This window comes from Salvelinus namaycush, chromosome 18, assembly GCF_016432855.1.
Source record: "Salvelinus namaycush isolate Seneca chromosome 18, SaNama_1.0, whole genome shotgun sequence".
Lineage (NCBI taxonomy): Eukaryota > Metazoa > Chordata > Actinopteri > Salmoniformes > Salmonidae > Salvelinus > Salvelinus namaycush.
Genome location: NC_052324.1, coordinates 21,116,282 through 21,132,325, shown reverse-complemented (window position 1 = coordinate 21,132,325; position 16,044 = coordinate 21,116,282). Strand labels below are relative to the sequence as shown.

Sequence of the window (16,044 nt, the reverse complement as noted above, 5' to 3'; positions counted from 1 at the left end):
TGATTGCCCCCCATCTATTTTCAGAGTACGTTCTGTTAGTCGACCTAAACTGGAATATGCTTTACACCCCGGCAGTCCTACAATCTAAGCTAGATGCCCTCAATCTCACACAAATTATCAAGGAACCCACCAGGTACAACCCTTAATCCGTAAACATGGGCACCCTCATAGATATTATCCTGACCAACTTGCCCTCCAAATACACCTCTGCTGTTTTAATCAGGATCTTAGCGATCATTGCCTGCATCCGCTATGGGTCCGCGGTCAAACGACTACCCCTCATCACTGTCAAACGCTCCTTAAAACACTTCTGCATGCAGGCCTTTCTAATCGACCTGGCCCGGGTATCCTGGAAGGATATTGACCTCATCCCGTCAGTCGAGGATGCCTGGTCGTTCTTTTAAAGTAATTTCCTCACCATCTTAAATAAGCATGCACCTTTAAAAAATGTAGAACTAAGAACAGATATAGCCTTTGGTTCACTCCAGACCTGACTGCCCTCGACTATCACAAACATATCCTGTGGTGGACTGCACTAGCATCGAATAGTCCCCGCGATATGCAACTTTTCAGGGAAGTCAGGAACCAATACACGCAGTCAGTCAGAAAAGCAAAAGCAAACTTTTTCAAACAGAAATTTGCATCCTGTAGCTCTAACTCCAAAAAGTTTTGGGGCACTGTAAAGTCCATGGAGAATAAGAGCACCTCCTCCCAGCTGCCCACTGCACTGCACTGAGGCTAGGTAACACTGTCACCACCGATAAATCCACGTTAATTGCCCTCCAACTGCTCTTAAACGCTAGTAAAACCAAATGCATGCTTTTCAACCGTTCGCTGCCCGCACCCGCCCGCCCGACTAGCATCACTACTCTGGACGGTTCTGACGTTGAATATGTGGACAACTACAAATACATAGGTGTCTGCCTAGACTGTAAACTCTCCTTCCAGACTCATATTAAACATCTCCAATCCAAAATAAAATCTAGAATCGGCTTCCTATTTCACAACAAAGCCTCCTTCACTCACGCCGCCAAACATACTAGAGGTCGACCGATTATGATTTTTCAACGCCGATACCGATACCGATTATTGGAGGACCAAAAAAAGCCGATACCGATTAATCGGACGATTTTTTTTTTTTTTTTTAATATATATTCTTTTTATTTTATTTTTTTTATTTTTTTTGCGGGGGGGGATTTTTTTTTAAATTTGTAATAATGACAATTACAACAATACTGAATGAACACTTATTTTAACTTAATATAATACATCAATAAAATCAATTTAGCCTCAAGTAAAATAATGAAACATGTTCAATTTGGTTTAAATAATGCAAAAACAAAGTGTTGGAGAAGAAAGTAAAAGTGCAATATGTGCTATGTAAGAAAGCTAACGTTTCAGTTCCTTGCTCAGAACATGAGAACATATGAAAGCTGGTGGTTCCTTTTAACATAAGTCTTCAATATTCCCAGGTAAGACGTTTTAGGTTGTAGGAATTATAGGACTATTTCCCTCTATACCATTTGTATTTCATTAACCTTTGACTATTGGATGTTCTTATAGGCACTTTAGTATTGCAAGTGTAACAGTATAGCTTCCGTCCCTCTCCTCGCTCGAACCAGCAACACAACGACAACAGCGACCATCGAAGCAGCGTTACCCATGCAGAGCAAGGGGAACTACTAGAAGGCTCAGAGCGAGTGACGTTTGAAACGCTATTAGCGTGCGCTAACTAGCTAGCCATTTCACTTCGGTTACACCAGCCTCATCTCGGGAGTTGATAGGCTTGAAGTCATAAACAGCGCAATGCTTGACGCACAAGGAAGAGCTGCTGGCAAAACGCACGAAAGTGCTGTTTGAATGAATGTTTACGCGCCTGCTTCTGCCTACCACCGCTCAGTCAGATACTTAGATACTTGTATGCTTGTATGCTCTGTCAGATTATATGCAACGCAGGACACGCTAGATAATATCTAGTAATATCATCAACCATGTGTAGTTAACTAGTGGTTATGATTGATTGTTTTTTATAAGATAAGTTTAATGCTAGCTAGCAACTTACCTTGGCTTACTGCATTCGCGTAACAGGCAGTCTCCTTGTGGAGTGCAACGAGAGAGAGGCAGGTCGTTATTGCGTTAGACTAGTTAACTGTAAGGTTGCAAGATTGGATCCCCCGAGCTGACAAGGTGAAAATCAGACGTTCTGCCCCTGAACAAGGCAGTTAACTCACCGTTCCTAGGCCGTTATTGAAAATAAGAATGTGTTCTTAACTGACTTGCCTAGTTAAATAACGGTATGTAAAAATACCGATTTCCGATTTTTATGAAAACTTGAAATCGGCCCTAATTAATCGGCCATTCCGATTAATCGGTCGACCTCTAAAACATACCCTCGTAAAACTGACTATCCTACCGATCCTTGACTTCGACGATGTCATTTACAAAATAGCTTCCAATACTCTACTCATTAAACTGGATGCAGTCTATCACAGTGCCATCCGTTTTGTCACCAAAGCCCCTTATACCACCCACCACTGCGACCTGTATGCTCTAGTCAGCTGGCCCTCGCTACATATTCGTCGCCAGACCCACTGGCTCCAGGTCATCTATAAGTCTATGCTAGGTAAAGCTCCGCCTTATCTCAGCTCACTGGTCACGATAACAACACCCACCCGTAGCACGCGCTCGAGCAGGTATATCTCACTGATCATCCCCAAAGCCAACACCTCGTTTGGCCGCCTTTCCTTCCAGTTCTCTGCTGCCAATGACTGGAACGAATTGCAAAAATCGCTGGAGACTTATATTCCCCTCACTAACTTTAACATCAGCTATCTGAGCAGCTAACCGATCGCTGCAGCTGTACATAGCCCATCTGTAAATAGCCCACCCACTCTACCTACCTCATCCCCATATTGTTTTTATTTACCTTTCTGCTCTTTTGCACACCAGTATTTCTACTTGCACATCATCATCTGCTCATCTATCACTCCAGTGTTAATTTGCTAAATTGTAATTACTTCGCTACTATGGCCTATTTATTGTCTTACCTCCTCACGCCATTTGCACACACTGTATATAGACTTTTTTTTATTGTGTTATTGACTGTACGCTTGTTTATTCCATGTGTAACTCTGTGTTGTTGTTTGTGTCGCACGGCTTTGCTTTATCTTGGGCAGGTCGCAGTTGTAAATGAGAACTTGTTCTCAACTAGCTTACCTGGTTAAATAAAGGTGAAAAAATAAATAAATAAAAACTCAATCCCATCGAAAATTTGTGGGCAGACCTGAAAAAGTATGTGCTTGCAAGGAGGCCTACAAAGCTGACTCAGTTACACCAGCTCTGTCAGGAGGAATGGGCCGAATTTCACCTAACTTATTGTGGGAAGCTTGTGGAAGGCTACCCAAAACGTTTGACCCAAGTTTTAAACAATTTAAAGGCAATGCTACCAAATACTAACTGAGTGTATGTAAACTTCTGACCCACTGGGAATGTGAAGAAAAAAAATAAAAGCTGAAATAAATCATTCTTTCTACTATTATTCTGACATTTCACCTTCTTAAAATAAAGCGGTGATCCTAACTGACCTAGGAAAGGGAATTTTTACTCAGGGATTGTAAAAAACTGAGTTTAAATGTATTTGGCTAAGGTGTATGTAAACTTCCGACTTCAACTGAATATCACATTTGACATTGTCCTTAAGCTTGAGTTCATTTGCACACAAAAAATCATACAATGATGGCACGACCTGTGTGTTGTCCTTGTTAATGCAGATAGAGAAGAGCTCCAACTTCTTAATCATAGCCTCAGTTTTGTCCCGCACATGGAATATAGTTGCGGAGAGTCCCTGTAATCCTAGATTCAGATCATTCAGGCGAGAAAAAACATCACCCAGATAGGCCAGTTGTGTGAGAAACTCGTCATCATGCAAGCGGTCAAACAACTGAAAATGATGGTCAGTAAAGAAAACTTTAAGCTCGTCTCACAATTCATAAAAACGTGTCGATACTTTGTCCCTTGATGACCAGCGCACTTCTGTATGTTGTAAAAGCATTACATGGTCGCTTCCCATATCATTGCATGGTGCAGAAAATATACGAGAGTTCAGGGGATTTGCTTTAACAAAGTTAACCATTTTCACTGTAGTGTTTAAAACGTATTTCAAGCTGTCAGGCGTTCCCTTGGCATCAAGAGCCTCTCGGTGGATGCTGCAGTGTACACAAGTGGTGTCGAGAGCAACTGCTTGCACACGTGTTACCACTCCACTGTGTCTCCCACTCATGGCTTTTGCGCCATCAGTACAGATACCAACACATCTTGACCACCAAAGTCCATTTAATGTCACAAATCTGTCCTGTACTTTAAAAATATCCTCTCCTGTTGTCCTGGTTTCCAGTGGTTTGCAGAAGAGGATGTCTTCCTTAATTGACCCCCCCCATAAACGTAATGGACATATACCAGGAGCTGTGCCAAGCCCGCCACGTCTGTTGATCCATCCAGCTGTAAGGCATACAATTCACTGGCTTGTATGCGAAGCAGTAATTGTTTCAAAACATCTCCTGCCATGTCACTGATGCGTCATGAAACAGTGTTGTTTGATGAAGGCATTGTCTGTATAGTTTTTTGGGCCTTTTCCCCCAGCATTGTCCCAGTCATATCTGCAGCAGCAGGAAGAATCAAGTCCTCCACAATAGTATGGGGCTTGCCTGTCCTAGCCACTCGGTAGCACACCATATAAGACGCTTCTAGCCCCTTCTTATTAATGTTATCTGTTGCTTTTATACATGTCTTACTACTCAAAAGTCATCTTATTTTTCAAATTGGCATTTTTTTTCCTAAATGTCTGCACAAGAGTGAAGGTTTCATCAAGTTGTGAGATGATAGTACTTTTGCAAATATAACACATTGTGGCTGAGGAAAGGCACTACTCCCAATATAAGTGAACCCCAAATCAATGTAGTTCTCATCATATTTGCGCCTCTTCGATGGTCCAACATCCCTGTCTGTTGTTCAGTGCTTTCCCGGGTAAAGGGGCAGTAGCTCTTCAGCTGCATCAAATCCACAACTGTCAGTGTCATGCTAGCTGGGCTAACAACAAATGTAGAATTACTGATGCTAGCATTGGATGTGCTTGTGGAAGCAGAACAACTTGTGTTGTTGACAGCTGCAGGTGTAGTATGTGTCTCTATGGACACGGGCCTTACTAAATGGACTGTTTGAAAATGTGATGAAATTAAATTTTAAATATTTTATTTATTTGTATTTTTAAATGTGAATCACATTTTTATTTGGCATGACCCCAACAGCATTGCACGTACCCCAGTTTGGGAATACTTGCCCTAGAGCACTGTCCCCCTAAGCCATGCATGCTGGTTGGAATGAACCCTTGTAGCCAGTGGTGGGCCGTCAGGGCCAGCAAGGCCTTCTCTGCTGGCCTAAACATCATCAGAATATATATATTTTTTAAATATATTTTCCCACAAATATGTATTAAATTATTCCCCAGAGTAAGAGTTATACTCTTCATTTCATAGCTTTCCTCTTGGTTGCACTGCTTCCAGCCCCAGGTTGAGATTTGGAGGGCTGGTCTTTATGTTAGATCTTTTATCCAATCATATTCAGCCATCATGTGTTGCCAGGGGTCTAAAATCTGCCCTCAGGCCTTCAGAATCAACAGTGCGGGCGCTTGTAGCTTATAGTGAATGGAAATGAAAATTTAGTGTCAACCAATCAGCTTTAGAGTTGGCTATTGTACGCCTGCTGGCTGGCTCCAGTGTTACACAGGAGCCAGCTAGCAGGCGTAGTGCGTGCACGTCTTTTGATTGGATTACCAATATTGAGAGGCAGGTCCTATGGGCAGGTCTATGCAGATCTAGGAAACTGAATTTGATAAACGAATTAATCCGCGTACTACTAAGCTGTTTTTTCAACCCACAATGGCGGAAGGAGGAGAAGATATCGATTTGGTCGAGGATATAATTATAACGCCATTCTCAAGACAAACTTTTCAAGAAAAGTTAGACATTGTAAGGAGAGGTCGCCCGCCACTTTCAAAGTTTCAACTACGAGCGCTATCAATGGCTCACAGGCTCCTTACAAGCAATGGTGCTTTTGAAAACTTTTGGGGACACCAGAGTGGATCTACAGCTCAACGAACAAGCGCGCAGGGCAACGGAGCTGCACAATGAAAAGGTGAAGGGAAATATTGAAAAGACTCATTGATTGTGTCATGTTTTTGGGTAAACACTGTTTGTCAATTTCAAGGTGACGCAACGCCTGGTTATACTGCGTTTCTGTCTAAATGTATAGTGTCTAGAGCCATGGCATCATAATGATGGTAATAAGAGGTGGATTAATTCGGGTGGGACTGTCTAGTACCTCACTGAAGGCCCAGGCCCCAGGCCCACGGCACGCCACTGCCTGTAGCACAGTTGGTTTAGCCAGTTGGCCATGGGGAGGCTTGACTACCAGAATGTACATTATGTATTACGTCTCCCAGAGGGTTGGGTTATTTATAGTAAGCCAGGTTTATTTTGAGACGATGTACAGAGAATGTGTCTCATACTGTTTTCTGCTATCGCTTCTCATCATCTGGAAGAGGTTGAATATCATCACGATCAGCAGATGTGCCTCTGAACATGAAAGAGTTGCCCTCCTCTTAAGATTCAGGATTATACAGTGCCTAAACAAAGTATTCATACCCCTTGACTTATTCCACGTTTTGTTACAGCCGGAATTCAAAATGGAGTAAAAATAATAATAATTCTCACCCTTCTACACACATTACCCCATAATGACAAATGTTTTTAGGAAGTTTAGCAAATGTATTGAAAATGAAATACGGAAATATATAATTTATATAAGTATTCACAAAGGTGAATTTGCCTCCCAGTGTCTGTTGGAAAGCAGACTGAACCAGGTTTTCCTCTAGGATTTTGCCTGTGCTTGTAGCTGTATTCCATTTCCTTTTATTAAAAAAAACTCCCTAGTCCTTGTCGATGACAAGCATACCCATAACATGATGCAGCCACCACCATGCTTGAAAATATGAAGTGTGGTATTCAGTTATGTGTTGTTGGATTTGCCCCAAACACAACATTTTATATTCAGGACATAAAGTTAATTTCTTTGCCACATGTTTTGCAGTTTTACTTTAGTGTCTTATTGTAAACAGGATGCATGTTTAGGAATATTTTTTTCTGTACAGGCTTCTTTCTTTTCAATATGTCATTTAGATTAATATTATGGTAGCTACAATGTTGATCCATCCTCACTTTCCTCCTTTCACAGCGATTAAACTCTGTAACTGTTTAAAAGTCACCAAACAGGAAACCACTCACCCAGAGGCGGCGCTCCTAGTGGCCGGAGACTTTAATGCAGGGAAACTTAAATCAGTTCTACCAAATTTCCATCAACATGTTAAATGTGCAACCAGAGGGAAATAAATTCTAGATCACCTGTACTCCACACACAGAGACACGTATAAAGCTCTCCCTCGCCCTCCATTTGGTAAATCTGACCACAACTCTATCCTTCTGATCCCTGCTTACAAGCACAAATTAAAGCAGGAAGCTCCAGTGACTCGGTCTATAAAAAAAAGTGGTCAAATGAAGCAGATGCTAAACTACAGGACTGTTTTGCTATCACACACTGGAACATGTTCCAGGATTCTTCCGATGGCATTGAGGAGTACACCACATCAGTCACTGGCTTTATCAATAAGTGCATCGAGGATGTTGTCCCCACAGTGACTGTACGTACATACCCCTCACCAGAAGCCATGGATTACAGGCAACATTCGCACTGAGCTAAAGGGTAGAGTTGCCTCTTTCAAGGTGCGGGACTCTAACCCGGAAGCTTACAAGAAATCCTGCTATGCCCTGCGACGAACCATCAAACAGGCAAAGCGTCAATACATGTTAAGACTGAATCATACTACACCGGCTCCGACGCTCGTTTTATGTGGCAGGGCTTGCCCAGCTGCCCAGTGACACGAGCCTACCAGACGAGCTAAATCACTTCTATGCTCGCTTCGAGGCAAGAAACACTGAGGCATGCATGAGAGCATCAGCTGTTCCGGACGACTGTGTGATCACGCTCTCCATAGCCGACGTGAGTAAGACCTTTAAACAGGTCAACATACACAAGGCTGCGGGGCCAGACGGATTACCAGGACGTGTGCTCCGGGCATAATGCTGACCAACTGGCAGGTGTCTTCACTGACATTTTCAACATGTCCCTGATTGAGTCTGTAATACCAACATTTTTCAAGCAGACCACCATAGTCCCTGTGCCCAAGAACACAAAGGCAACCTGCCTAAACAACCTGCCTAAACGTCCGTAGCCATGAAGTGCTTTGAAAGTTTGGTAATGGCTCACATCAACACCATTATCCCAGAAACCCGAGACCCACTCCAATTTGCATACCGCCCAAACAGATCCACAGATGATGCAATCTCTATTGCACTCCACACTGCCATTTCCCACCTGGACAAAAGGAACACTTATGTGAGAATGCTGTTCATTGACTACAGCTCAGCGTTCAACACCATAGTACCCTCAAAGCTCATCACTAAGCTAAGGATCCTGGGACTAAGCACCTCCCCTCTGCAACTGGATCCTGGACTTCCTGATGGGCCGCCCCCAGGTGGTGAGGGTAGGTAGCAACACATCTGCCACGCTGATCCTCAACACTGGAGCTCCCCAGGGGTGCGTGCTCAGTCCCCTCCTGTACTCCCTGTTCACCCACGACTGCATGGCCAGGCATGACTCCAACACCATCATTAAGTTTGCTGACAGTGGTAGGCCTGATCAACGACGAGACAGCCTATAGGGAGGAGATCAGAGACCTGGCCGGGTGGTGCCAGAATAACAACCTATCCCTCAACGTAACCAAGACTAAGGAGATGATTGTGGACTACAGGAAAATGAGGACCGAGCACGCCCCCATTCTCATCAATAGGGCTGTAGTGGAGCAGGTTGAGAGCGTCAAGTTCCTTGGTGTCCACATCCACAACAAACTAGAATGGTCCAAACACACCAAGACAGTCGTGAAGAGGGCACGATAAAGCCTATTCCCCCTCAGGAAACTAAAAAGATTTGGCATGGGTCCTGAGATCCTCAAAAGGTTCTACAGCTGCAACATCGAGAGCATCCTGACTGGCTGCATCACTGCCTGGTACAGCAATTGCGCGGCCTCTGACCGCAAGGCACTACAGAGGGTGATGCGTACGGCCCAGTACATCACTGGGGCTAAGCTGCCTGCCATCCAGGACCTCTACACCAGGCAGTGTCAGAGGAAGGCCCTAAAAATTGTCAAAGACCCCAGCCACCCCAGTCATAGACTGTTCTCTCTACTACCGCATGGCAAGCGATACTGGAGTGCCAAGTCTAGGACATAAAGGCTTCTCAACAGTTTTTACCCCTAAGCCATAAGACTCCTGAACATCTAATCAAATGGCTACCCGGACTATTTGCATTGTGTGCCCCCCAACCCCTCTTTTTACTCTGCTGCTACTCTCTGTTTATCATATATGCATAGTCACTTTAACTATACATTCATGTACATACTACCTCAATTTGGCCGACCAACCAGTGCTCCCGCACATTGGCTAAGCGGGCTATCTGCATTGTGTCCCACCCACCACCCGCCAACCCCTCTTTTACGCTACTGCTACTCTCTGTTCATCATATATGCATAGTCACTTTAACCATATCTACATGTACATACTACCTCAATCAGCCTGACTAACCGGTGTCTGTATGTAGCCTCGCTACTCTTATAGCCTCGCTACTGTATATAGCCTGTCTTTTTACTGTTGTTTTATTTCTTTACCTACCTATTGTTCACCTAATACCTTTTTTGCACTATTGGTTAGAACCTGTAAGTAAGCATTTCACTGTAAGGTCTACTACACCTGTTGTATTCGGCGCACGTGACAAATAAACTTTGATTTGATTTCACCATTGGCCTCATGGTGAAATCCCTGAGCGGTTTCCTTACTCTCTGGCAATTGAGTTTGGAAGGACGGCTGTATCTTTGTAGTGACTGGTGTGTATTGATACACCATCCAAAGTATAGTTAATAACTTCACCTCGCTCAAAGGGATATTCAATATTTACCCATCTACAAATAAGTGTTCTTCTTTGCGAGGCATTGGAAAACCTCCCTGTTGTTTTTGGTTGAACCTGTGTTTTAAATTCACTGCTCAACTGAGATACAGCTAATTGTAAGGTCCATCTGGGGTACAGAGATGAGGTAGTCATTAAAAAAGCATGTTTAACACTATAATTGCACACAGGGTGAGTTCATGCAACTTATTATGTGACTTGTTATGCACATTTTTACCCCTGAACTTATTTAAGCTTGCCATAAACATAACAGCAGGGTGGAATACTTATTGAGTCAAGACATTTCGGCTTTTCATTTTTAATTATTTTGTAAACATTTCTAAGAACATAATTCCACTTTGACATTATGTGGTATTGTGTGTAGGCCAGTGACACAACCTCAATTTAATACATTTAAAATTCAGGCTTTACCACAACAAAATGTGGAAAAAGTCCAGGGTTGTGAATACTTTCTGAAGGCACTTTAATTGTTGCATCAAGCTGCTGTCTTCTGGAGCATCCCTTTAGTGGGACTTGGCTACTTCATTGCTGTTTCTCTATGCTACTGCTGGAGTCCATATGTCTTAGCTCATATCAGTACAGAAACGAATTGCTATGTCCTCCACTGGTTGATGTGGTCCTCATGTTAATGTCTGTCTCTCTCGCGCACTCTCTCTTTCTCTCTCTCTCGCACACTCTCTTTCTCTCTGTCCGTCTGTCTCTCTCTGTCCGTCTGTCTGTGTGGATAGGATGTGGAGACAGTCTGCAGGAAAGCAGTGGGAACTTCTCTTCTCCTGGCTTCCCCAACGGATACTCAGCCTACATGCACTGCATCTGGAGAATATCGGTCACGCCAGGGGAAAAGGTGGGAGGCATGATGAGGCCTTGGAAAACTGACTGACATAGAAACTTGGATCAGTCTTAGAAGTGCTTTGTTTATCATGGCTTAGTAGTGATACCTCTGTTTTCCTTAGGATAATGTAATCTTAGATGATGATCTATATGATCCCTTTGAGTCAGAACTGGAGTTTTGTTCTTCTCATGTTAAAAAATATATATATATATATAAATGCTGATGCCCCAGATACTCAACTAGTCTAAAGGCAAGTTTTATTGCTTCTTTAATCAGAACAACAGCTTTCAGCTGTGCTAACATAATTGCAAAAGGGTTTTCTAATGATCAATTAGCCTTTTAAAATGATAAACTTGGATTAGCTAACACAATGTGCCATTGGAACACAGGAGTGATGGTTGCTGATAATGGGCCTCTGTACGCCTATGTAGACGTTCCATTAGAAATCAGCCGTATCCAGCTACAATAGTCATTTTCAACATTAACAATATCTAGACTGTATTTCTGATCAATTTGATGTTATTTTAATGGACAAAAAAGTTGCTTTTCTTTCAAAAATAAGGACATAAGTGACCCCAAACTTGTTAACGGTAGTGTGTGTATATGTATGTGTGTGTGTATGATATATATATATATATATATAATCACCCGACCTCAACCCAATTGAGATGGTTTGGGATGAGTTGGACCGCAGAGTGAAGGAAAAGCAGCCAACAAGTGCTCAGCATATGTGGGAACTCCTTCAAGACTGTTGGAAAAGCATTCCAGGTGATGCTAGTTGAGAGAATGCCAAGAGTGTTCAAAGCTGTCTTCAAAGCAAAGTGTGGCTGCTTTGAAGAATCTAAAATCAAAAATATACTTTGATTTGTTTAACACTTTTTTGGTCACTACATTATTCCATATGTGTTATTTCATAGTTTTGATGTCTTCACTATTATTCTACAATGTAGAAAATAGTAAAATAAAGGCAAACCCTTGAATGAGTAGGTGTTCTAAAACTTTTGAATGGTACTGTATATATGTTTTATTGTCACATGCTGGATATATGCAGGAAAATGTGTTGTTTTACAGGTTCAGCCATAGTAGTACCACGCCCCTAGAGCAAATTAGGGTTAAGTGTTTTGCTCAAGGGCACGTAGGAAGATTATTTTCACCTTGTCGGCTCAGGTATTCGAACCAGTAACCTTTCGGTTACAGGCCTAACACTAACTGCTAGGCTACCTGCCGCACTGTACCAGTTCTGTAACCTTGCTCTCTTGGTTTTTAAGATCATTCTGAACTTCACCTCCATGGATCTGTACAGGAGTCACCTGTGCTGGTACGACCATGTCGAGATCAGAGATGGATACTCCAGGAAAGCCCCTCTGAAAGGTCAGGATTTATTAGAAGAAAGATATAGTTCCATACATGCACTACACTACGGTACAGTGATGCTGAAAATAAACTTAATATAATAAGTTTGTCTGGACAAAAAAGTAGTTCTGGAGTCTGATAAGGTGGTCTGGTGTGTGTGTTCCAGGTCGTTTCTGTGGGGATAAGCTGCCTGAACCAATCATCTCCACTGACAGCCGGTTGTGGATCGAGTTCCGCAGCAGCAGTAACTGGGTGGGGAAGGGCTTCTCCGCTGTGTATGAAGGTAAGGCCAGAGCCGGAGCCCAATCCCCAGCAGCCCCATAACAACACAGCTCAGCTGACTGACTGGGCACCTGGGTCACAGACTGAACAACGTGCCTGAAAACAGCTCAGTGATTCTGTCAAATCCCCACATCTGGCTGCCTCCATGCTAATGGGTAGAGCACGTTATTCTGCATTAATCAGATTTTGGTCCAAGGTGATTTTCAGCTCAACATTATATCCAGACTGTAGAGCATGATGTTTTTAATATAGGAATCATTTTTAATAATCAACATTATGAAATACATGAAACAAAACACAATACCCTTGAGAGAAATGTGGTAATGATGATGATGATGATAGATAACGATGACATCACTGCATGTTCTCTGCCATTCAGCCATCTGTGGAGGGGAGGTGAAGAAGGATAACGGACAGATCCAGTCTCCTAACTACCCAGACGACTATCGGCCCAACAAGGTGTGCATATGGAAGATCAGTGTGTCTCAGGGCTACCACGTCGGCCTGACCTTCCAGTCCTTTGAGGTAAGAGATACGAGCCGCTTTGTTATTTTCATACCCTCCACATCCAGTAGCACATTTTTACACAGTGCTACACAGACTGCGAATCCTACCATGACATTGGGGGTTTCCATTTTTTTCATGGGACTGATTGTTAAAATTGTATTTATGTGGCATGATGTTATTTTCATCTGATCGTCAAACAAATCACTTCAAAAAGTAGGCCACCTACACACTTTCGTCCACTGCAAAATAATTACAGCACTGTGCACCCGCGATTGATGAAGGGAAAGAGATTTGTTGCAAAATACCCCAATTGTCATTAGGCCCACTCTTGTAGCCTGAATTAATTTATGCGTCTTGCTGACAAATTGACATTTTTTGTAAAAAGAAAAGTTGGTACACCTGAAAAGGGGCTGAACTACGGATGTGTCTGTCCCAAGCTCATCGGCAAGGTAAACTTTTGAGGGCCCAGTTAAAACAATGTTGCAAGTTTTCTAGCGATAGCTCAAGACAGAGGCAGAGTGAAGAGATGAATGTGATTGAAAGAACTTGAACCAACTGAAACCAGTTTAAACCATGACAGAGAGATGGGGGTGTTCGTTTAATTTGGAATAAGCTTTTATTTGTATATTTACCACTAGCAGTACACAATTGCGTTGTAAACAAATAGGAGATTGGTTAAATTAGCCCCCCCAAAGTTAGACTTTTGTTACATTTAGCGGCACTCATGTCTCATTCAGGGGGGCCCCCTAACTCCCCCACCCGCTTTCTAATTTACATACTGCCGCTACATCCATATCCTCTGCAACCTTTAATTATGAAAATGACTTGAAGTTCTACTAACCCTGTCCCTTTGTCTCCTCTTTTCCTTAGATTGAGAGGCATGACAGCTGTGCCTATGACTACCTGGAGGTGAGGGATGGGAACTCAGACAACAGCCCACTACTGGGACGCTTCTGTGGCTACGACAAGCCAGATGACATCAAGACCAGTTCCAACCAGCTGTGGATGAAGTTTGTGTCTGATGGCTCTGTCAACAAGGCTGGTTTCGCAGCCAACTTTTTCAAAGGTCAGATCTCAAGGGTTTGGACTATAGAAAATAACACCTAAAAAGTCATTGCTGATGGCATATACCCTCGTTGTAGAAATTACCAGTGTGATTTCCATAGTAATAAATCTCTCAGCAGCATGTCAAATTGAGTAATTTGAGAGTAATTCCGTCATGATTGATTTAGTTAAATTATGTTTATTTCAGGATAGTTAAATTGCAGCATTCATCATTTGTGACTTATAGGCTGTTGAGTTGCGAGGCCGTGTAAAGGTAACATGTTGTTGTTGTGGTTGTAGAGATGGACGAGTGCTCCAAGCCCGACAATGGTCGCTGTGAGCAACGCTGTGTCAACACACTGGGCAGCTACAAGTGTGCCTGTGACCCGGGCTACGAGCTGGCTGCCGACAAGCGCAGCTGTGAGGGTGAGTACAGTAGAATGCTGCCCAGATCCGTCTCAATAATGTCTCCTCTACTGCAGGTCACATAGTAATGCAGTTCACTGCTGTTATTTAATCACTACCACCCAAATACACCAAGTCCAGTTGCCCCACATACAGTAGCTAGAAAAAATACCTCCAGAGATTTGTCATTGGATTGTCATTTGGATTTCTGCCACCAAATGGGGTTGTAATTTGATGCACTCACCCAACCAAAATTCAATCCAACATCACAGGTAATCAGAGCCCAACGCAAGTGTTAAAAACATCCTAATTAGATGATCACCTGTAAATTAGAACCAGACAGAAGTGCTGATGCAGTGGTTTATAGCTTCACCTTTTCGTTGCTCTTTTTTTTTTTTACCAAACCTGACCACTGTCTGCCTCTAGAGGAGGAGGCCTGCTATTACATGTTCCTCAAACATTGAATAATTATCGAGCTTAACCCTTTTGGATTACATACATTTCTGCATGTTTAAGGTTTTGGTGAAAATAAAGTAGGGTGTCTGTTATAACATTATCCTCAATGGTTTATTAATACCCAGCTTAACCTTTTTGGATGACACGCATTGTGTTTTTAAGCTTTTTGGGGATAATACCCTACCACACTTTGCATTAATACGACAGAACATGATATTGCGTAACTGTCAAGCCTGTCTGAGACCATCAGCGGTAGGTTGCTGTGAAAACAGCAGGTCAGCCAATTGTGTTGACCTTTATTGACCGATATGTGTAATGAAAATGATTCTGCTACGACAGATAGATGTTTTGCACAAATTGTCAGTGATACACATTTTTATATACACCATTTTATCATTATAACCATATGAAGTTTAAGCACATCTTAACCATTGTCCTGGTCTCCTCTCCTCTCCTCTGTCTGTCTGCCTGTCTGTCTGTGTAGCTGCCTGTGGAGGTTTCATCACCAAGCTGAACGGCTCCATCACCAGTCCAGGCTGGCCCAGAGAGTACCCCCCCAATAAGAACTGTATCTGGCAGCTGGTGGCACCCACACAGTACCGAATCACTCTGCTTTTTGACGTCTTTGAGACTGAGGGCAATGACGTGAGCACCGGGGTTGTTATGACTGAGCACGGGTTGGGTTTGTTCTATCCCCATGGGCCTTAGTGGTGTCATCATGAAGCTGTCCTCCTGTCTGTCATAGAGTATAGACTGTTTGTAATATATTCCTGTGCATCGTATTTGTACAAGTTGTAATTACATTCCCTTAATGTTTCATGCTGTAATGGCCTGCTGTTTCTCTGTCCAGGTGTGTAAATATGACTATGTGGAGGTGCGCAGTGGGCTTTCAGCAGACTCAAGGCTACATGGGAAGTTCTGTGGAGCAGAGAAACCCGAGGTCATCACCTCTCAGTACAACAACATGCGCATTGAATTTAAGTCAGACAACACCGTCTCCAAGAAGGGATTCAAAGCTCAGTTCTTCTCAGGTGAGC

At 42.9% G+C, this 16,044-nt stretch overlaps 1 protein-coding gene across 1 annotated transcript in view; it reads left to right on the top strand.

Moving 5' to 3' along the window:
- Positions 1 to 16,044, top strand: part of LOC120063226 (bone morphogenetic protein 1-like) — a 55,013-nt gene that overhangs the window by 33,514 nt on the left and 5,455 nt on the right. Inside the window, exons 8-15 of the mRNA XM_039013455.1 lie at positions 10,857 to 10,972; positions 12,229 to 12,331; positions 12,480 to 12,596; positions 12,975 to 13,120; positions 13,973 to 14,168; positions 14,447 to 14,572; positions 15,492 to 15,652; positions 15,858 to 16,038. Of these exons, the coding sequence (XP_038869383.1) occupies positions 10,857 to 10,972; positions 12,229 to 12,331; positions 12,480 to 12,596; positions 12,975 to 13,120; positions 13,973 to 14,168; positions 14,447 to 14,572; positions 15,492 to 15,652; positions 15,858 to 16,038 (1,146 nt within the window). The remainder of the gene's footprint in view (positions 1 to 10,856; positions 10,973 to 12,228; positions 12,332 to 12,479; positions 12,597 to 12,974; positions 13,121 to 13,972; positions 14,169 to 14,446; positions 14,573 to 15,491; positions 15,653 to 15,857; positions 16,039 to 16,044) is intronic.